At 41.5% G+C, this 22,259-nt stretch overlaps 1 protein-coding gene across 7 annotated transcripts in view; it reads left to right on the forward strand.

Annotated features, from left to right (window-relative positions):
• Positions 1-22,259, forward strand: part of cacnb2a (calcium channel, voltage-dependent, beta 2a) — a 190,779-nt gene that overhangs the window by 119,011 nt on the left and 49,509 nt on the right. For all 7 annotated transcript variants that reach the window (XM_062021594.1, XM_062021597.1, XM_062021595.1 and 4 more), the window contains one exon: positions 6,096-6,215. In XM_062021594.1, the coding sequence (XP_061877578.1) occupies positions 6,096-6,215 (120 nt within the window). The remainder of the gene's footprint in view (positions 1-6,095; positions 6,216-22,259) is intronic.

Below are 22,259 nucleotides of genomic sequence, written 5' to 3' on the forward strand. Positions count from 1 at the left end.
TACTTTCTGGTACCTGCTGATCTGTATTTGGGATCTGCATAAGTCCTGAAAAATTGCGCTCGTCCGCCTTTGTAGTCCGTGCGGACACCATAGTCAATAAGCTTCTTTTTCTCTATCTTCTTGTTATGGGACATTCATCCTCCGCTGTTGCCATTTCTAATATAAAGTAGTGTAAGGTTCTTACTTATATCTGTCAGTAAACTTGCCAAGAAAGCGCTAAAACATACCGGTGTATTGAGTTTACATTATTCACCCAAGGAACTTTAGTTATTAGAAAGTTCCGGTCGGACGGTTTTTCACGGTTTTTGCTCTAATTACTGCTTTGCACACTCTTGGCATTCTCTCGGTGAGCTTCAAGAGGTAGTCACCTGAAATGGTTTTCACTTCACATGTGTGCTTAAAACTCATTTAGAGAATGCCAAGAGTGTGCAAAGCAGTAATCAGAGCAAATGGTGGCTATTTTGAAGAAACTAGAATATAAAACATGTTTTCTGTTATTTCACCTTTTTTTGTTAAGTACATAACTCCTCATGTGTTCATTCATAGTTTTGATGCCTTCAGTGACAATCTACAATGTAAATAGTCATGAAAATAAAGAAAACGCATTGAATGAGGAGAAGGTGTGTCCAAACTTTTGGCCTGTACTGTATATACCGTATTTTCCGCACTATAAGGCGCACCGGATTATAAGGCACACCTTCAATGAATGGCCTATTTTAAAAATTTGTTCATATATAAGGCGCACCGCATTATAAGGTGCACCACATTATAAGGCACATAGAATAGACGCAACAGTAGAGGCTGTAGTTGCGAGACCTTTTGTGGCTCAATATTGGTCCATATATAAGGCGCACTGTCAGCTTTTGAGAAAATTGGAGGTTTTTAGGTGCGCCTTGTAGTGCGGAAAATACGGTAGATGTAAGTTCTAGGGCCCTGAAAGCCCTCGAAAAACCTGCCGTACGACCTTTTTCACGGCAAAGATGAGATGTATCAAGACGTCGATGTGGAATTTAATGCCTCATATTCATGTTAATATTTGTGAGGATGTCTATTAGTTTATCTAGGCAATCATTTCGCCACCTATTGCTGCCAAAAATTTTACTGTGATGATCCTTGGCCCTGTCAGGCGGACAGCAGCAGTGGGTGATTGTTGCAAACCGGCACCTCCAAGACAGAGGTGGTTGTCACATATACAGCTGCTAAAGCAGGAAGCTCTCCTGTGTATTATTAATAAATTGAGTCATCGAACAAGAGTCAAGGTCTTTCATAACCTTTGTGATATGCTGGGATGTTTAAATGTAAAAGATTTCAAACAATCCCATCCATTTTCTACTGCTAGTGTCTCTCTCTGGATCGCGGGCTTTGGGTTGTGATGGGGGGCTGGAGCCTATCCATATAACATCATTTTCACATGAAACTCTAATCTGGTTCATGTGAGCAGGCTACTGTGTAAACACATTTTGTTATAAGTTACAAAAATGGTAATTATATTGGGGGTAATCAGAGTCACCTACCTCTTCTAAAGTTTTACGTATCACTGTAGTGCAGAGCTATTAATAATCAGAATCATAATCAGAAGTACTTTATTAATCCCTGAGGGGAAATTGAGGTTTTCAGCACAATCCCATTCAATATCAGACAAACATTACAGGGGGACTTCTGGTGGCCATTACAAAAAAAAGGTGAGAAACAAATAAACGTTGGAGAGGAGTGGGGGGAGTAAAAAAAATATTCAGGCAAAGGCTGGACTCCAGGGTGGGGGTCCAGACTGAGGCCAAGGAAAAAAAACTCATAACCATAGCACACATGAACAAGTTGCATAGAATCAACAAAACTTGCAACAGAGGAGAGGGAGTGGGAGCTACGAGGGCTGGCTGCTGCTGTATAAGCGCTACTCGGCCGCCTGAAGAGGGCTGCAATTAGGAGAGCCCAAGGGCTAAGGGGCCAGACATCGAAATGTGGATGTTTTTGTTAGAAAATGCCAATATGTATTATTCTGCCCTCGTTACTCAATTCCAGCGTGTGCAGCTAGACAGATAGTTAACAGCATGAAGAAACAAAAGCTCCAGAAATGTTGTTGAGGATTGATGTTCCTTCTTTTGAATTTTTTTCCTACCTTAAAAGCTCCAGAAATTTAGTTGAGGATGGATGTTCCTTCTTTTGAATTATTATCTTTCCTGTTTTTTATTTATTTACATGTATTCCTTTAAGTCTGTAAAAATATTAACATAAAATAAACATTACAAAAGTATATCGACCATTGCATATTTTACATAAATGTCCATTGTGTATTTTACATAAATAAAATAGGTTTAGTGTTAATACATTCACACAACAAACTACAGATGTTAACGCATGTAGAAATTAAACAACACCCACATCAAACATTGCACACAATGAATGTGACCCATCACAACTAAACCTAAGGCAGTGGTTCTTAACCTGGGTTCGATCGAACCCTAGAGGTTCGGCGGAGGTCAAAACACACCCGACTCATCGTGTAAATACAAACTTCTCCCTATCGGCGTATTACGGATACGGCTACAACAGAAGTCAGACTGGTTTGCAGGTGTGTAGTTTGTTGTGAATTTATGCACTGTGTTGGTTTTGTTCTTTCAACAAGGTGATGTTCATGCACGGTTCATTTTGTGCACCAGTAAAAAAACATGGTAACACTTTAGTATGGGGAACATATTCACCATTAATTAGTTGCTTATTAACATGCAAATTAGTAACATATTGGCTCTTAACTAGTCATTATTAAGTACTTATTAATGCCTTATTCGGCATGGCCTTATTGTAACCCTAACCCTCTAACCCTGGCCCTAACCCTCTAACCCTAACCCTAACCAAATAACTCAAAATTAAGTCTTTATTACTTAGAATATGTTCCCCTAGTGTCCATCCATCCATCCATCCATCCATTTTCTACCGCTTATTCCCTTCGGGGTCGCGGGGAGCGATAGAGCCAATCTCAGCTACAATTGGGCGGAAGGCAGGGTACACCCTCTAAATTAAGTCTTTGTTACTTAGAATATGTTACCCATATTAAAGTGTTACTAAAAACATATGACTGTGTCTTGAATTTGAAAAAAAAAAACATTTTATTTTTCACTAAAGAAGGGTTCGGTGAATGCGCATATAAAACTGGTGGGTTCGGTACCCCCAACGAGGTTAAGAACCACTGACCTAAGGTGTAGCGGTCAAATTTAAGGCTACATCTTTGATCGCCAGAGTAACTCTCAGACAGATGACACGACCGCGAATACAAAAGACATCACGATTCGGGTGATGTTCGGCGGGCCAAATAAAAAGTTTTGGCGGGCCGGATGTGGCCCGTGGGCCGTCAGTTGAATAGACTTTCTGTAGCGACTATCTTTTCAAACAGAGTGAAGCACTAATTTCCTTCCCTGAGTCAGTTTTGGCCATGCACATCTATTTTCTTCACTTTCTTTCTGAAACGACCATTTCTTTTTTTTTTAATATCAGTTTTCGAAGACACAGCAATGTCAGACTGACTATTGCTCTGCCATTAGCTCCAAGCACGGGAAAGAAGCTCCTCCTACTGACTTGTGATTGGTCGGACTGTGCCAAGCACATGGCTACTTTCAATATAAGTGGGCCTGTTCTGAGCCGACATCTGGTACCGATTTCAAGTTGATTGTGATGTAAAAAAAATAAAAATGCTTGTATTTGTGCATGTGCACACTTTAGCACATCCATTTTTTTACTGGCCTACGTAATTTTCTGGATTCGAACGTACGTCTATTTTAGTATGAACGCCGCTCAACTGTTTTTACATGAGGGCTTGGGGAATAACAGCGATTTTAAGAATCAACATTTTTCAGTCCAACAAAATAATACACAATAATACCATAATAATACAATTCCAAACCCGGCCCAGCAACATTCAGGATAGCAATCAACAGAGCAATTGAGGAGACACACAAAAACATGACACAAAACAATCCAAAAGTAGTCAAACGAAAATGAATAATATCAACAACAGTATCAATATTAATAAGAATTCCAACATAGCAGTGATTAGAATTCCTTCATTTACATTATTACCACAGCCATTTATAAAAAATAAAATAAAAACATTTAAAAAATGAACAATAGTGTCACAGTGGCTTACATTTGTATCGGATCTCATAAGCTTGACGACACATTGTGTCCAATATTTTCCACAAAGATAAAATAAGTCATATTTTAGGTTCATTTAATAGTTAGAACAAATTTAAATAATGGATCCCATAATCCAATATATGCCTCATTATTATCTAAACTAAATGCAGTTTTTTCTACTGATATCATCTCCATAGCTTGTGTATGTATACCAGTCAGTAGGAGTTGGACTATCAACATGTCAGGTTCAAACACTGATGACATTTATTAAACAAGACAAGAAGCAAGGAATAAACAGAGACAGAATTAAATTTGGCTCAATTGAGGAGAGACGTTTGGACTGTACTCTTGCACAGTCTCACCACGCTCTGGCGAAAGATTGTACGCCTCCTCTTTTATTTGGACTTTCCCTGATTACCATACTTGCCAACCTTGAGACCTCCAAATTCGGGAGATTTGGGGGGGGGGGGGGGGGTGTTGAAGTGGGCGGGGTTGGGGGGCGGGGTTAAGGGGGGAGGAGTATATTTATAGCTAGAATTCACTGAAATTCAAGTACTTTATATATATATATATATATATATATATATATATATATATATATATATATATATATATATATATATATATATATATATATATATATATATATATATATAATAAATACTTGCCTTTTAGTGAATTCTAGATATATATATATATATATATATATATATATATATATATATATATATATATATATATATATATATATATATATATATATATATATATACAGTATATATATATATGTATTTTATTATATGCATATACATATAAATAAAATAAATACTTGAATTTCAGTGTCCATTTATTTACACATTTACACACACATAACATCTATTCATTGTTGTATTTGAAAGTGCAATGCTTTGCAGCCAGTAGCACAGCCTTTGAAGGAGCATAGGTATGGGCAGTGTAATATTCTGGGTTGGAGTCAATAACCAGGCGAGGTGACGAAGTTACGTCCCTTTACTTCATACTTCAGAACCGACTCCCACACTTGCCGTCAGGGTGCACAATACAACGTAAACCGTTGGCCAACCAAAAAGTAACCACAAAACACTAGTGTTCTGTGGTTACTTTTTAGTTGGCCAAGCGGACGTGACGACAGGCTGTCCTCACTCAGGTCCGCACGGACCTGGAGGAGGCGTGCCTTAAGTCCGGCTGGAAATCGAGAGAAATTCGGGAGAATGGTTATCCCGGGAGATTTTAGGGAGAGGCACTGAAATTCAGGAGTCTCCCGGAAAATTCGGGAGGGTCGGCAAGTATGCTGATTACATGGCAACAGCTGTTTCTAAGGGACGGGGGTCGTAAACAGCCATCACATTTGATTAAAACAGTTCGAAGAAGCGGTGCCTGGAGGGGAGTCTGGTCCTGCTTCCTCTTCGCTTTGTAGATCTCGGGTCAAGACAATATCTTTCTGTTGATTACAATACATGAAAGAAACAGAACACCTTCATGTTGCTTCCCATCCTACACAGTGGAGTTTTACAAGCCTTCTGCTTGGTAGGATTAAAGACAGCTTTTGTCTGCTCACTCATTGAAACACAAAGTTGTGTGATAACTTAGATACAATTATTCTGACACATCTATCCTTTTTTTTTTTTAATTACCGTTTTTGTTATGATGCACATTGAAAGAAATGCATTTTTACTCTTTGATGACACATTACTGAATTGATGCAAATCACCGAGAATACAAATTTGCAGTGTCATTGGGATGTTTATATTTAGGAATGTGATTAATCCTTTTGTTGTTTTCAACCGTAACACTTTTATCCTCTGACATTCCCACAATAAATGCAAAAGAGTTCCCTCAGCTGCCCGACACTGCATACATAACTTGCTATCTACTGCACCAATTTTAAACAGAATCAACCTTTTTTTTGTGAGTGAATGAAAAACTGACGTACACTACGGTCTCCACAGGGCTCGGCCGACTCCTACACTAGCCGTCCGTCAGACTCGGATGTGTCTCTGGAGGAGGACAAGGAGGCGGTGCGCAGAGAGGCAGAGCGGCAGGCCGAGGCTCAGCTTGACAAGGCTAAGGTACACCGCCCGACACCTGACCTCAAAACGGGCCCCATTCCTGAAGGGGAACTGCACTTTTTGTTTTGTTTTGCCCATCATCCACACAAAAACAAACATTTTCTGGGCGTTCTCGATAGCACAATGCAAGTTCACCTATTTCAACTGTAAAGTCCTCTAAAGAAGTTTTTATATACATGTTGTAACAGGCACATTCATGATAACATGTAATATTTACTGGACTTTGGTCATTTTAGACATTACTGTAATATATTTTCTGGGCACATTAATTTCACACAGCACATAACAACAAACATCAACAACAGAGAGTGCCATTCAGTGTTTGTCACCACTAATCATGGCAGACCTCGTGAGAGACTTTGAGGACAACTAAATTAATCTATAGTGAAACACGAAGCCATTCTCGTTGTCCCATTATGTACCCTATTTTTCGGACTATAAGTCGCAGTTTTTTTCATAGTTTGGCCGGGGGTGCGACTTATACTCAGGAGCGACTTATGTGTGAAATTATTAACACATTAGCGTAAAATATCAAATAATATTATTTAGCTCATTCACGTAAGAGACTAGACGTATAAGATTTCATGGGATTTAGTGATTAGGAGTGACAGATTGTTTGGTAAACGTATAGCATGTTCTATATGTTATAGTTATTTGAATGACTCTTACCATAATATGTTACGTTAACATACCAGGCACGTTCTCAGTTGGTTATTTATGCCTCATATAACGTACACTTATTCAGCCTGTTGTTCACTATTCTTTATTTATTTTAAATTGCCTTTCAAATGTCTATTCTTGGTGTTGGGTTTTATCAAATACATTTCCCCAAAAAATGCGACTTATACTCCAGTGCGACTTATATATGTTTTTTTCCTTCTTTATTATGCATTTTCGGCCGGTGCGACTTATACTCCGAAAAATACGGTAGCTGCTATTGCTAAACATTTTATGAACAAAACATAAAACAGTGATGTCGACTAATGGGATGGTTGTATCTTTCAGTACAAGTGCTTTCCGTGAGCTAGTACAGTGTTTTTCAACCTTTTTTGAGCCAAAGCACATTTTTTGCGTCGAAAAAATCCAGAGGCACACCACCAGCCGAAATCATTAAAAAACGAAACTCAGTTGACAGTAAAAAGTTGTTGTTGCAATTGTTGGATATGACTTTAAACCATAACCAACTATGCATCAATATAGCTCTTGTCTCAAAGTAGGTGTACTGTCACCACCTGTCACAATCATGCCATGACTTATTTTGAGTTTTTTGCTGTTTTCCTGTTTGTAGTGTTTTAGTTCTTGTCTTGCGCTCCTATTTAGGTGGCTTTTTCGCTTTTTTTGGTATTTTCCTGTAGAAGTTTCATGTCTTCCTTTGAGCGATATTTCTCGCATCTACTTTGTTTTAGCAATCAAGAATATTTCAGTTGTTTTTATCCTTCTTTGTGGGGACATTGTTGATTGTCATGTCCAGTGTTGGGACTAACGCGTTACTGTAACGCCGTTAGTTTCGGCGGTAAGTAGTAATCTAACGCGTTATTTTTTATATTCAGTAACTCAGTTACCGTTACTACATGATGTGTTACTGCGTTATTTTACGTTATTTTTTATGTAGTATTGGCTAGAAACAGAAGATCTGAGTGTGTTTTATTGGAGCGCTGCAGTGTCGTCCTTCTGAATGTTCTTGTGTCACAAGCCGGAGGCGCGCTCTGTGTGTGTCTGGGTGTGGGTGTGGGGAGGGGAGGGGAGGAGGGGTGTGTCTGTGTTTACTAACAACGGAGCCGCAGCTCTCGACACTCGACTCGAGTGTCTTAACATGGAGATATTCTCACTTCTTTTTTTTGTCGAGCACAAAGAAATGAACATTTTAGTTAAATGTAAGTTGTGTCTTGGATCAAAGATTCTGTCTACTGCCCAAAACAACAATTCAAATCTGCCTGGTTAGGCTTTGTGTATGTCAAGTGTGCCTTCCTTAGGTGAAGCCAGGTTTACAGCTATGTTGTTATAATGCTGTTTGTTACTTATGTATGTTATGTTGCAGCTATTTAAAATAGTTTTGTCAATTTGTTCTGGCCTGAAATAAATTGGCCCTTTGAAACATATCTTTGTCTTTGTGTGTTGTATGTAGAGCACATTGCTTAGCAGAGTTCAGTGATGCAAATGCATGTCAAGTTGATCAACAGATTGTATTATTCTCCACTGCAATAACAGTACTGAAATGAAGGCTAAAAGAGCTTTAATGGGAGCTTTTAAAGAAATAATAGTTACTTTTCACAGTAACACATTACTTTTTGGTATAAGTAACTGAGTTAGTAACTGAGTTACTTTTGAAATAAAGTAACTAGTAACTAACTAGTTACTGGTTTTCAGTAACTAACCCAACACTGGTCATGTCATGTTCGGATGTACATTGTGGACGCCGTCTTTGCTCCATAGTAAGTCTTTGCTGTCGTCCAGCATTCTGTTTTTCTTTACTTTGTAGCCAGTTCAGTTTTAGTTTCGTTCTGCATAGCCTTCCCTAAGCTTCAATGCCTTTTCTTAGGGGCACTCACCTTTTGTTTATTTTTGGTTTTAGGATTAGATACCTTTTTACCTGCACCTGCCTCCCGCTGTTTCCGACATCCACAACGCAATTAGCTACCGGCTGCCCCCTACTGATATAGAAGAGTATTACACGGTTACTCTGCCGAACAACACATCATCTGCAAACTATAAATTACTGGTCTGCAAAAAATATTTTTGTATCTCACGGCACAGTGGTTGAAGAACACTGAGCTAGTTGATACAGAATAGTTGTCATATAAAACATGTGTCTAAATTAGACTTAGACTTAGAAAAAAACTTTATTGATCCACAAGGGAAATTTTTCCACACAGTAGCTCAGTTACAAAGGATGGAAAGGATAATGCACACAAGGGTACAAAAAGAGGGCGAAAACAAAAGGTATAAAGTAGACTAAAAATGTACCATTGGAGCAATATAAATATAACACACACAGTACAGGCCAAAAGTTTGAACACACCTTCTCCTTATTCAATGTGTTTTCTTTATTTTCATGACTATTTACATTGTAGATTTTCACTGAAGGCATCAAAACTAAGAATGAACACGTGGAGTTATGTACTTAACAAAAAAAAAGGTGAAATAACTGAAAACATGTTTTAATATTCTAGTTTCTTCAAAATAGCCACCCTTTGCTCTAATGACTTTTTCGCACACTCTTGGCATTCTCCCGATGAGCTTCAAGCACACCTGTGAAGTGAAAACCATTTCAGGTGACTACCTCTTGAAGCTCATCGAGAGAATGCCAAGAGTGTGCGAAAAAGTCATCAGAGCAAAGTGTGGCTATTTTGAAGAAACTAAAATACAAAACATGTTTTCAGTTATTTCACCTTGTTTTGTTAAGTACATAACTCCACATATGTTCATTCATAGTTTTGATGCCTTCAGTGACAATCTACAACGTAAAAAGTCATGAAAATAAAGAATGAGAAGGTGTGTCCAAACGTTTGGACTGCAGGTTGACGCCTGTGCAATAAATGAAGCGAGCAAGTACTGATAAGCGAGCAAGACCCCAAACTTTGATGTTTCATTGAGAATAGAGAATGTTACACATTGCACTCTAGAATCTGTCAAAATGTTTTAGTACGACTTTGGTAAGTTAGGAAACTGCACCGCTTGATGAATTGTCAGAGCATTACGGCTACCATAGTCAGGCGTACTGTGCTTTACCTTGCGGGTATTAATATAGTGTGTGTACAAGGACCCTAAAATGGCACTTATTAGTAGACATATTATCTGATAGGTTTTTTTTCCCTACTATCTTACCTATTGGTACCTGCTGATGTGTATTTGGGATGGAAAATGTGCGCGCGTCCGCCATTGTAGTCAATTAGCGCCTTCTTTTTCTCTGTTCTCTTGTTATGAAGCATTCATCCTCCGCTTTTGCTATTTCTAATATAAAGTAGCTTACAGCTCCAACTCATACCTGGCTGTAGACTCGCTGGAAGCGCTAAAAACTACAACAAAAGATGACGTGGAGAAGACGCTGTCGAAGTGGAGCTACGTAAATAAGACCCGCCCACAAAACAGCGCTTCCTAAAGAGACGATCAGAAAGTAGCTTAAAGACGGTCTGTAAAACATTATTTATGCAACATTTTGACCAAAGAACCACCATTACATCTTACGCAGACCACAAGGAAGTGTTTTCCATTTAGAAAAAAAATCATAATATAACCTTTTAATGCACTTTATAATCTGGTGCACTTTTTGTATGAAAACCTGCTCAGTGGCCTAGTGGTTAGAGTGTCCGCCCTGAGATCGGTTGGTCATGAGTCCAAACCCCGGCCGAGTCATACCAAGGACTATAAAAATTACCTCCCTGCTTGGCACTCAGCATCAAGGGTTGGAATTGGGGGTTAAATCACCAAAATGATTCCCGAGCGCGGCCACCGCTGCTGCTCGCTGCTCCCCTCACCTCCCAGGGGGTGGAACAAGGGGATGGGTCAAATGCAGAGGGTAATTTCACCACACCTAGTGTGTGTGTGACTATCAGTGGTACTTTACCTTTTAAAACAGACCCGAATAGTCCCATTCGACAGTGCGCCTTATAATCCAGTGCGCCTTAGGGTTCGAAAAACACGGTAAATGGAGTGTTGTTGCTGGTTTTTGGATGTTGTTTTTTATAGGTAAATCCTCATTACCTGGATTGTTAGCCACTTATTTTTCCACTATTTAGAACGCACAAAAGAGGGAAAGACGTGTGTTCAAGTCTCACATAAGGATTTTGAATGATGGGCCGAGTTCCCCCAAAGAGGTGCAGTTATCTTTTAAAAGGCTTACTCATGAAATTGCTTCACCCAGTCATTTAAGACATAAGTGAAAGTGTTCCAGGCAGGAGGTTGTGGACTTGTGAGATGAACTGTCGAGTCAACACAAATCGTGACACTTGGTTTGGATTGTAGATTGAAATGAAAGGCATTCAACAGAGTGCAGAGCACCACCAAGCCAAACTATTACAATTTGGATCAACACCAATTTGGACGTCTCATCAACAACTCACTCGCTGCATACGCCTTGAAAATCAATTGCTTGTTGCCTGACAACTGAAGACTAAAGATGAAAGAGCTTCCGTTCTTAACAAAAAACAAGATGATATACTGAACATATCCTGGATAAATGGGTTCTTCCACGGCCTACACCCTGGAGGTTGTTGATTCTGCTTGGCCGCCATAGAAGGAGTTGATGATTACCATCACATACTCGTGTCTAAAGTAAATAGTGTTGCAACACCGGGGGGGCTAAACTGTCAGTTAATAAATCCATTACAGCCATAAATATATAATACAGTTTAAAAAATATATATATATATAATACAGTATGCATAATATACATAACATCAATGGGCAATGAGGTGATGCGGCGCGATGTCACTGTGGATCATCATAATAGTAAAAATAAATGATACGTGTGAGTACTATACAGTATATCAAACATATTCAAAGGCACTGTGCTTTGTAGATTGCATGATTAATTTTGGTTTTACATCCATCCTACACTTCAAGGAGCTCTCATAGATCAAGGCATGTTGTCTTTCTTGATAAGCTGCCATAAAAACAATGGTGGGCCGTCAGGGCCAGCAAGGCCTTCTGTGCTGGCCTAACATAACCAGAAATCATGATCATAATTAAAGATAAAAGTAATGTTTTATTTACTTTCCCTAAATATCAAAAAGTATTCATATTCTCTTCATGTCATATTATGCTCATTCCAGTGCTGTTGTTTTTAGGTTAGAGTTTTTAGCCAATCAAAATTCAGCCAGTTTATGTTGCCATGCTGTACCAAAAATTGAGCTGTTTGGCCACAATACCCATCAATATGTTTGGAGGAGAAAATGTGAATCCCAGGAACACCATCCCTACCGTCAAGCATGGTGGTGGTAGTATTATGCTTAGGGCCTGTTTTGCTGCCAATGGAACTGGTGCTTTACAGAGAGTAAATGGGACAATGAAAAAGGAAGATTACCTCCAAATTCTTCAGGACAACCTAAAATCATCAGCCCGGAGGTTGGGTCTTGGGCGCAGTGGGGTGTTCCAACAGGACAATGACCCCAAACACACGTCAAAAGTGGTAAAGGAATGGCTAAATCAGGCTAGAATTAAGGTTTTAGAATGGCCTTCCCAAAGTCCTGACTTAAACGTGTGGACAATGCTGAAGAAACAAGTCCATGTCAGAAAACCAACACATTTAGCTGAACTGCAAGAGGAGTGGTCAAAAATTCAACCCGAAGCTTGTGGATGGCTACCAAAAGTGCCTTATTGCAGTGAAACTTGCCAAGGGACATGTAGCCAAATATTAACATTGCTGTATGTATACTTTTGACCGAGCAGATTTGGTCACATTTTCAGTAGACCCATAATAAATTCATAAAAGAACCAAACTTCATGAATGTTTTTTGTGACCAACAAGTATGTGCTCCAATCACTCTATCACAAAAAAATAACAGTTGTAGAAATTATTGGAAACTCAAGACAACCATGACATTATGTTCTTTACAAGTGTATGTAAACTTTTGACCACGACTGTATATATGTAACACCGGCCCCCAGACACATTTTTTTCTCTAAATTTGCCCCCCCGCCCCCGAGTCAAAATAGTTGCCCAGGCCTGACATAGAGATATGTTTTAATTGCTAATAAGGGTTTATGGATTTTTAAATGCGCGGGAAAATAGTCAGTTTTGTACACTGCTGAGGTGAGTCCATGCGCGTTGTTTCTGTATAGTCTTTCTACAGCCGTGGTCATAAATGATCAATCAATCAATCAATCAATCAATCAATGTTTATTTATATAGCCATAAATCACAAGTGTCTCAAAGGGACCCCCCCCCCCCCCCCCCCCCCCCCCCCCCGCCTCTGGGGGAGACCGAAAGCAATGGATGTTGAGTGGGTCTGACATAGTATTGTGAAAGTCCAGTCCATAGTGGATCTAACATAATCGTGAGAGTCCAGTCCATAGTGGGGCCAGCAGGAAACCATCCCGAGCGGGGACTGGTCAGCAGCGCAGCAGCACCCCCGGGTCCCGACTCTGGACAGCCAGCACTTCATCCATGGCCACCGGACCTGTGTGTCCCCCCCCTCCTCCACAAGAGAGAAGGGGGCAATGATGGTGTTATTTGAACACGTTGTAGGGCTCAACAAAAGACAAGACTGGAACATTCAACCTAATGTTTATAGACTACATTCTGACTACGGCAACACAACTAGGACAAACTGAAAAGAATGCATATAAGAAACAATATATAACAACTGAACACCACAATTATTATTATCAGCTCACTGTTAAATATTAATAAAAAATATATATGTTATTGTTTAACTAATTAACACCACATGAACACACACAAAAAGTACCAAAAATTGGTATTGTTGAGTACCGCTTGCGATTCCAACAGTAACCAAATTTGGTACTGTATTGGTTCAAATGTTTAAGGTACCCATCCCTCGCCACAAGCCCCGGCTCTTCACAGTGAGTCAGACTGTTGTGTGACATTCCCCGGAATTTTATTGTCCGATTAGCAAGAATATTGATGTCACACTTCCACTGAAGACTGTGGAAAGTCGCAATGTGTAATAAATGTGTCTGCAAACATTATAATGCCAACATGCTGGCAAACACAAACAGGCGAGCGGCGTTCAACCCAGGTTAGGAATGACTGCGCACTCTGGAGGATCGTTGTGTACTGAGCGAAGAGGAGCGAGTCGCCGCAGCCTCACCTCGGATTTCTGCCCCGTGTTTGATTAGGAAATGTGCGAATTCAGAAATTTCGGCTTACAAAAATGTTACAATTGGTTAGGACAGTGTTTTTCAACCTTTTTTGAGCCAAAGCACATTTTTTGCGTTGAAAAAATCCGGAGGCACACCGCCAGCAGAAATCATTAGAAAATGAAACTCAGTTGACAGTAAAAAGTCGTCGCAATTGTTGGATATGACTTTAAACCATAACCAAGCATGCATCAATGTAGCTCTTGTCTCAAAGTAGGTGTACTGTCACCACCTGTCACACCCTGACATATTTGGACTTTTTTGCTGTTTTCCTGTGTGTAGAGTTTTAGTTCTTGTGTTGCGCTCCTATTTTGGTGGCTTTTATTTTTCTCCAATAACAGCCATTATAAAAAATGGCTGTGTTTGTATTCCAGCTGTGCATAACGTTTCTACTCATATGGATTCTTCATTCATCACTCCATGTAACGTGTGTAAGTTTTACAGCATAACTAAAACTGTTTATACTTACTAAACCGTCCCATGTGTGATGTCTGTAGGAGGGTTTTCATGCATATTTGTACGTGCTATCGTAATGTAATGATGCTAGCGTCGTTAGCATGAGCTAACATGCTAACGCTTTTACGCGTCTGTTAGTATTATTAAATTACAATGGCATTATTTTCATATTGTTTCAGTTTCACAAATTCCTCAGTGAACTGAGGAATTTGTGAAACTGAAACAATATGATCACCAAGACGTCACTGTGGAGTTATTGAGTCTGTTCAGCTAACTGGAGAGCTAGCTTCCGTAGCTAGTGGATCCATAGCAATGACATCTGTTTTGTTTGATCAGCCGTTTTACAGACACTGTTTGGAATCAATAAAGGTATGTAAATAAACATTTATAGAATATTTCTGTGTAAATAACTAATTTCACAACATATATACCTGCAGCATATATATGGAAACATATGCAGCTGATATATGGAAACATAGTTTTTTAGCGGGTGCGGCTTATATGTGCTCTACATTCCGCAAAATACGGTACTCTTTAACTGTCTGAAATGGATGTATGCTGTCTTTAAGTTTAAATGGAGTGGTCTTTTTAGGGGGTGATTAAGTTAAGCTCATGACGCGGTAAATTGAACGATGCAGACACATTTGTTATTGGTTATGTTCTAATACACTTCTGCCTTGTAGACTTTGTATGTGCAAGTAGTACGCAACTACAACTATTTGGTACTTTCTATGTTGCAAATGTGTCGTTTTAGACTGCAATCTTGTTCAATGAGGCACACATATTACAGATGACGAGTTTGTGTGCTTAGCTGATGTCTAGCTGCATGTTAGTATACGGCTTGGCGAAAATAGAAGAAAAGACCAACTGTGTGTACTTATTGGAGAACATTTAGATGTTACAGGCTGTCCAGCTTTGCATAAGTATAAGAGATTCTAATGCAGGCCGATATAATCCAGTCTTTTGCTTATATCAGATGATTAATGTCACAATGAGGTTAGTCCTCAGATGCTATGAACAGAAGTATTTTTGACTTATGAGGTGTTTTTTGTCCTGTTTTTGTCTTCTGTTGCCCATGGTTGTTCAACAAGACAAGTTGTAGAAACGACATATATGAATAGGAAACTTCAGCTTTGCTTGGAGATGATAAAGCCATCAATCATTAATTGTAGTACTTACATTGTACATTTATGGATACACAAATACACCATACGTCAGGTCTACTCAACTGCCGGCACGCCGAAGCTTTTCATTTGGCCCGCCGAACATCACCCAAATAGGCTTGCTGAAACCATCAAACCCTTAAAACTAGGGTTTATGCACTATAGGGTTTATGCACTATAATTTGTGCATAAAGATATTTAGTTTTTTTTTCATTGAAATTGCTGACTTCTTGATGTCTTTTGTATTTGTGCTCGTGTTGTTTTTTTGTCTGAGAGTAACTCTGGCAATCAAACCTCGCTTAATACATGTAGCGCTAGATATGACCAGTAGAGGGCGACAACGCTACACCTTAGGTTTAATTGTGATAAGTCCCATACATTGTGTGCAATGTTTGGTTTGTGAATGTTGCGTAATTAAACATTTTTAGTTTATTGTGTGCATATATTAACACTAAACCTTCTATTTTATTTATGTAAAATACAAAATGGACGTTATACTTTTATGTTTATTGTATTTTCATATTTTCAGTCTTAGAAACCTAAATGAAGGAAGAAGTGTAAAGAAATAAAACTAAAGAAGGAAAAGACTGCAAAACTTCCACCCCGCAAATTAATTATCTATGGCCCCGGGATGATATTTGATTAGTATTAGAACCGGCCCGCAGGCCACAGCCGCCTGCTGCTGTTTTGCACGCACCAATACTCCATCAGTGTTGGCGCTAGGAATTTTCAAAATGGGGGTCCCTGGACCCCATCAAGTCATAAAAATGGGGTCCCACTGAGCTGCAGTCGCCAGCTTCAATGGTAGGCAGCCAGGACGTCCATGTCCTGATTGAGACCCTCTTCAACCGCCTTCCATGTGGGCCGGTGTAGCATGATGGCTAGGTCATCCGCGTATCCATACCTTCTAGATGTCGTCACCGGTAGGTCAAAGATGTAGATGTTGAAGAGCATCGGTGAGAGGACAGACCCTTGTGGGACCCCGTTTCTCAGCCTCCTGAGCCTGCTACGCTGGCCATCACTGGTCTGGAGAATGAAGCTGCGGTTTGACAGCATCTCCATGATGAAGTTGACCATATGACGGTCCGGGATTGTTCTCAGCAGCTTCAGGTGGAGTCCGCGGTGCCAGACGGTATCGTAAGCAGCAGTCAGGTCCAGTAGTACCACCCCAGCTTTGGTTTTGGCCTGGAAGCTGTCCTCGAGATCTTGTGTGAGAAGGGTCACCTGGTCCACTGTAAACCTGCCCCGACGGAAGCCAGCCTGTTCCCTCGGAAGTTGTGAGTCAGCTACTGGCTCAATTCGGCTGTGTATCATCCTCTCCAGGATTTTAAAAGGGACGCACAGCAACGAGATTGGTCTGTAGGACTTGGGGTCATCTGCAGGTTTGTTGGGTTTCAAGAGGGCTATGACAGTGGCCCGTCGCCATGCCCTTGGGAGCTTGGACCTCTGGAGGCACGCAGAGAAGAATGCACGCAGCCAGGCAGATGTTATTTCGCTCTGGTGGATCACAAACTCTGGGTGGATGTTGTCGGAGCCTGGTGCCTTGCCTTGTTTGAGTTTGGCCATAGCGTCCTTGAGCTCAGCTGGTGTGAAATCTCCTGACAGGTTGGCATTAACACTGGCCGCCCTAGAGAGACTGGATACCTCGTGGGATGTTGAGCGGGCAAACTCTTTGTCTGCGTCTGGGAAGCGGCCATTTTTCAGGAGTTGGGCTGCAATGGAGTTTGCTGTCACAGGGCACTTGGGAGGCGGTGTACTTCTTCCTGAGAGCTGGTTTGTGGTCTGCCACGCTTTACGGCTGGAGTGGGTAAAGTCAATCGACTCGACGACCTCTGTCCATCTAGCCCTGCGAGTGGCGTCCAGCTTCTCAAGCAGTGCCGTTGCTGTCGCATCCACTTCAGCTCTTGAGCTAGCCTGCTGGTGGGCTCGCAAGAGGTGGTTGCACTCCTCGTTCCAACCCGGGATGTAGTTTGCATTGTAGCCTCGTGGTATGGTTTTCTTCGCTGCCCCTGTCAGCACTTCACAGTCGGCTGCATATGCAGCATCCACATTAGGAGTGTCTGGGTCCGGGAGGGTGACAGATCTTCTCTCTGTGTCAACAGAAAAAGCATACCAGTCGGCCTTCCGGAAATTGCATCTTTTGACAGGCTTCCCTGCGACCGGCTGCACCAGTGATGGTATTCTGATGACAGATGGTCGGTGGTGTGATCGGGGGAACCTGTCAATGACCCTTCTCTTTGGCATCGGGTCATTACTGTGGAACACAGCAAAGGCGAGGTCTGGGTTGGTGAAGGTGTTCCATCTGGAGGAGTAGAAGCTTGGTGGCTCTTTGGGGTCAAACAGGAGATGGGCGTTGGCATTGGAGGCCCACTCGCTCAGCGTCTCCCCATCCGGTGTTGTGTGGGAGTATCCCCAGTCGGTGTGCTGGCAGTTAAAATCCCCGGCATAGATGGTGGGTGCCGGGGTAGTTGGGAGGGCCGATGTGGACAGTACAGATGGTGGGGGCCTGTACACGTTCACAACCGTTGTTGTCTGTATCCTCGTGGACATCCACTCGAGACTAGCGCCTGGAGGGGATTGGCCTGTGGCTGTCCAGCTGAGGTCAGACCTGACAAAGGTGGCCATCCCGTGCTGCCTGCTGAGGATGGAGCCGGCGAGGTGGAACCCGGGCAACCTGAGAAAGTCTGCTTTTCCACAGTGCGTCTCCTGAAGGAGGACGGCCGCGACTTCATGGGAGTCGGCGAGGTGGCGTATGATGTCCAGTTTGGCGGTGGTGAGGCCCTCGACATTTAGCTGGAGCACTGTCAGGCCCTGGCGCTCGATGGTCGGGATGGCTGCCCGCCCTGACGTGAGCTTGCGTCCCCCTGGCCTCTTGCGCCCTGATCTGACAGCGTGACGATTGGGTGGCGACATTCGTTTCATGAGCTGGTCTTGCACCATATCTCATTACTTGCTGTCGTCTCCCCCGTGGGGGGCCTCGGCCAAGGTACTACGTATCTCCACACAAGCCCTCGTATTCTCTGCAGCTGAGTACTGTGCCCCAACCTGGTGTAGAAGCCCACACGCCAAGAAGGTCGATACGGCCATCAACAATGCCCTCCGGATCATAAGTGGCTGCCTGAAACCCACCCCCGTGTTCTACCTGCCAGTCCTAGCAGGGATAGCGCCAGCCGGCCTACGGCGAGAGGCCGCTACCCTCACCCTGGCAAAGAAAGCCCAGGAACACAGCTGGCACCTCCTCCATGAAACCACCACCATGGCAACACCTCCAAGCGGACTCAAGTCCCGCCACCCATACAATCAGGCCGCACAAGAGATGCTTATTTCCATCCCGGAGGATCTGACAACCAAAGCCTGGCTGGCAGCGGAATGGAAGCAGGACACCATTACATACAGGATCCTGGAGGTGGCGTGGAGGGAGAAGATCTACCTCGCCGGCAATGGACCCTCCTGAACCGCCTTCGCACAGGGGTTGGTTGCTTCAAAGCGTCCATGAAGAAGTGGGGCTAACAGACAGTGCAGCGTGTGAGTGCGGGGAGCCTGAGCAGACTGCCGACCACATCATCACCACCTGTCCCCGGCATAGACCACCTTCAGAGGAGGGCCTCTTCCAAGTGGGACCTGAGACGAGGGAGTGGCTACACGACACGAAGATGGACATATGAAGACGATACACGAAAGAGAATGGGGTCCCACAGTAAATTTTTGGGGTCCCACTTTTTTGTAACCGTTTTAAAAACAAATGATAAATGTATGCATTATCCTGTTATATCTCACATTCTATATTGTGTTTTGGAAAAAGGTTGTCATAAACGTTACTTAATTCATTCAAAAAAATGATACAAAAGAAAACACATTTTTATGCACATGTAAATGTATTCAGTTATAAACATTCATTCACTTTCTTCTTTCCTTCATGGATCTAAACTTTACCGCTGCCGGTATTTTTTTCTATATTTTTATTGTAACATTTTTAGAATGTTTTTGTTCTATTTTTGGCCAAAAGAAAGAAAACAATCTGAAGTTGTCTTTATTTCTTTAGTTTTAATGCCATGATTTTAATTAGAGATGTCCGATAATGGCTTTTTTGCCGATATCCGATATTCCGATATTGTCCAACTCTTAATTACCGATTCCGATATCAACCGATACCGATATATACAGTCGTGGAATTAACACATTATTATGCCTAATTTTGTTGTGATGCCCCGCTGGATGCATTAAACAATGTAACAAGGTTTTCCAAAATAAATCAACTCAAGTTATGGGAAAAAATGCCAACATGGCACTGCCATTTTTATTATTGAAGTCACAAAGTGCATTATTTTTTTTAACATGCCTCAAAACAGCAGCTTGGAATTTGGGACATGCTCTCCCTGAGAGAGCATGAGGAGGTTGAGGTGGGCGGGGTTGGGGGGGCGGGGTTGAGTTGGGGGGTGGGGGGGGCTAGGGGGTGTATATTGTAGCGTCCCGGAAGAGTTAGAGCTGCAAGGGGTTCTGGGTATTTGTTCTGTTGTGTTTATGTTGTGTTACGGTGCGGATGTTCTCCCGAAATGTGTTTGTCATTCTTGTTTGGTGTGGGTTCACAGTGTGGCGCATATTTGTAACAGTGTTAAAGTTGTTCAGTGTGACCTGTATGGCTGTTGACCAAGTATGTATTGCATTCACTTGTGTGTGTGAAAAGCCGTAGATATTATGTGACTGGGCCGGCACGTAAAGGCAGTGCCTTCAAGGTTTATTGGCGCTCTGTACTTCTCCCTACGTCCGTGTACAAGTCATAAATTTTACTTTTTGAAACCGATACCGATAAATTTGAAACCGATACCGATAATTTCAGATATTACATTTTAAAGCATTTATCTCTAATTTTAATAGTCCGGCCCGCGTGTGCACAGATTTTCCTCCATGCGGCCCTGAGCTAAAATGACTTTGACACCCCTGCACTACAGCTTCTGTTTCTTCATGCTTTTAACTATCTAACTGACCTGCGGAGGCGCTTTCTGACGAAACGTCCACATTTTGATGTCCGGCCGCTGAGCCCTTGGGCTTTTGAAACTGCGGCCCTCTTCATTACGTAGTTGAATAGCCCTGTCATGCGACGACTAACCAACGTGATTATCAGTAAATACAATAATGCACTCCTTCTTTATGCTTTACTGCCATTTGGTCTTTACCTTCCTTGCTCTCCTGCTATGAGACTCAAGCAGTCCCTTACCCCCTCACGCCCACCACCACTGCGCCTATTACCCTCCCCGCTCAGCCGCCGCAGTCAATACGGCATCCTTAATGAGTGCCTGTGTTGCGTAGGGAGCAACACCAGAATATGCTGTGCGGGGAGATGAGGAGCTACTATGGCCGACACGATGAACATGCATGATCCCGTGCCGGGCCGTCACAGAGTCATGTGACTGCGAGCATTCCAAGGACACGGTGTCCTGCATGGACAGAATGAGATGATCTTGGGAATGTCACGAGCCCGCAACCATCACAGCAACACACAAACGCTCAAGTCGTCGATTGTTCATTTGTATTGACCGCTGACTAGTCAGTTAATGAACACAGAGATATGTCGATGGTTTTTCAAATGGCAAACATGGCGGACCGCCGTACTAAGCTAGTGCTGCATGTCAAATGTGTCGATAGATCATGTGACAATAATTGTACTTTACACCGTAAAAGTATGCAGACTTAGACTTAGACAGACTTTATTGATCCACAAGGGAAATTGTTCCAAACAGTAGCTCAGTTACAAAGGATGAACAGGGTAAGGATGGAAAGGATAATGCAGCCACACTGCAAAAAGTCGGTGTTCAAAAACAAGAAGAAAAATACAAAAATGAGGGGTATTTTATTTGAACTAAGCAAAATTATCTGCCAATAGAACAAGAAAATTCGGCTTGTCAAGACTTTCTAAAACAAGTAAAATTAGCTAACCTCAATTAACCCAAAAATACCTTAAAATAAGTATATTCTCACTAATAACAAGTGCACTTTTCTTGGTAGAAAAAAAAAAGACCTTTTTGTTCAATATGTTGAAAAATATTCTTAAATGAAGTAAATGCTAGTGCCATTATCTTGGCATAATGATATGCGCTCGGCATTACATTTCTTGAAACCAGCAAACTTATACTAAAAACTAATTTATTGTTCTTAATGGAAAGGCAACAAGGCAACCACTTGTTACTCTCGGGGTCTACTAGCCGCTCAGGCAAATCATATTGTCTTAAAATGCATTTTAAGACAAGTGGACCCCGACTTAGACAAGTTGAAAAACTTATTCGGGTGTTACCATTTAGTGGTCAATTGTACGGAATATGTACTTCACTGTGCAACCTACTAATAAAAGTCTCAATCAATCAATCAATCAACACCCTCATATTGAGCAAAAAGGTCCCTATTTTATTTTTTTCTACCAAGAAAAGTGCACTTATTAGTGAGAATATACTTATTTGAAGGTATTTTTGGGTTCATTGAGGTTAGCTAATTTTACTTGTTTTGGAAAGTCTTGACAAGCCAAATTTTCTTGTTCTATTGGCAGATAATTTTGCTTTGTTCAAATAAAATACCCCTAATTTTTTTCTTTTTTTTTAGCACTGACTTTTTG

The sequence above is a fragment of the Entelurus aequoreus genome, linkage group LG15 (genome assembly GCF_033978785.1).
Source record: "Entelurus aequoreus isolate RoL-2023_Sb linkage group LG15, RoL_Eaeq_v1.1, whole genome shotgun sequence".
NCBI classification, from domain to species: domain Eukaryota; kingdom Metazoa; phylum Chordata; class Actinopteri; order Syngnathiformes; family Syngnathidae; genus Entelurus; species Entelurus aequoreus.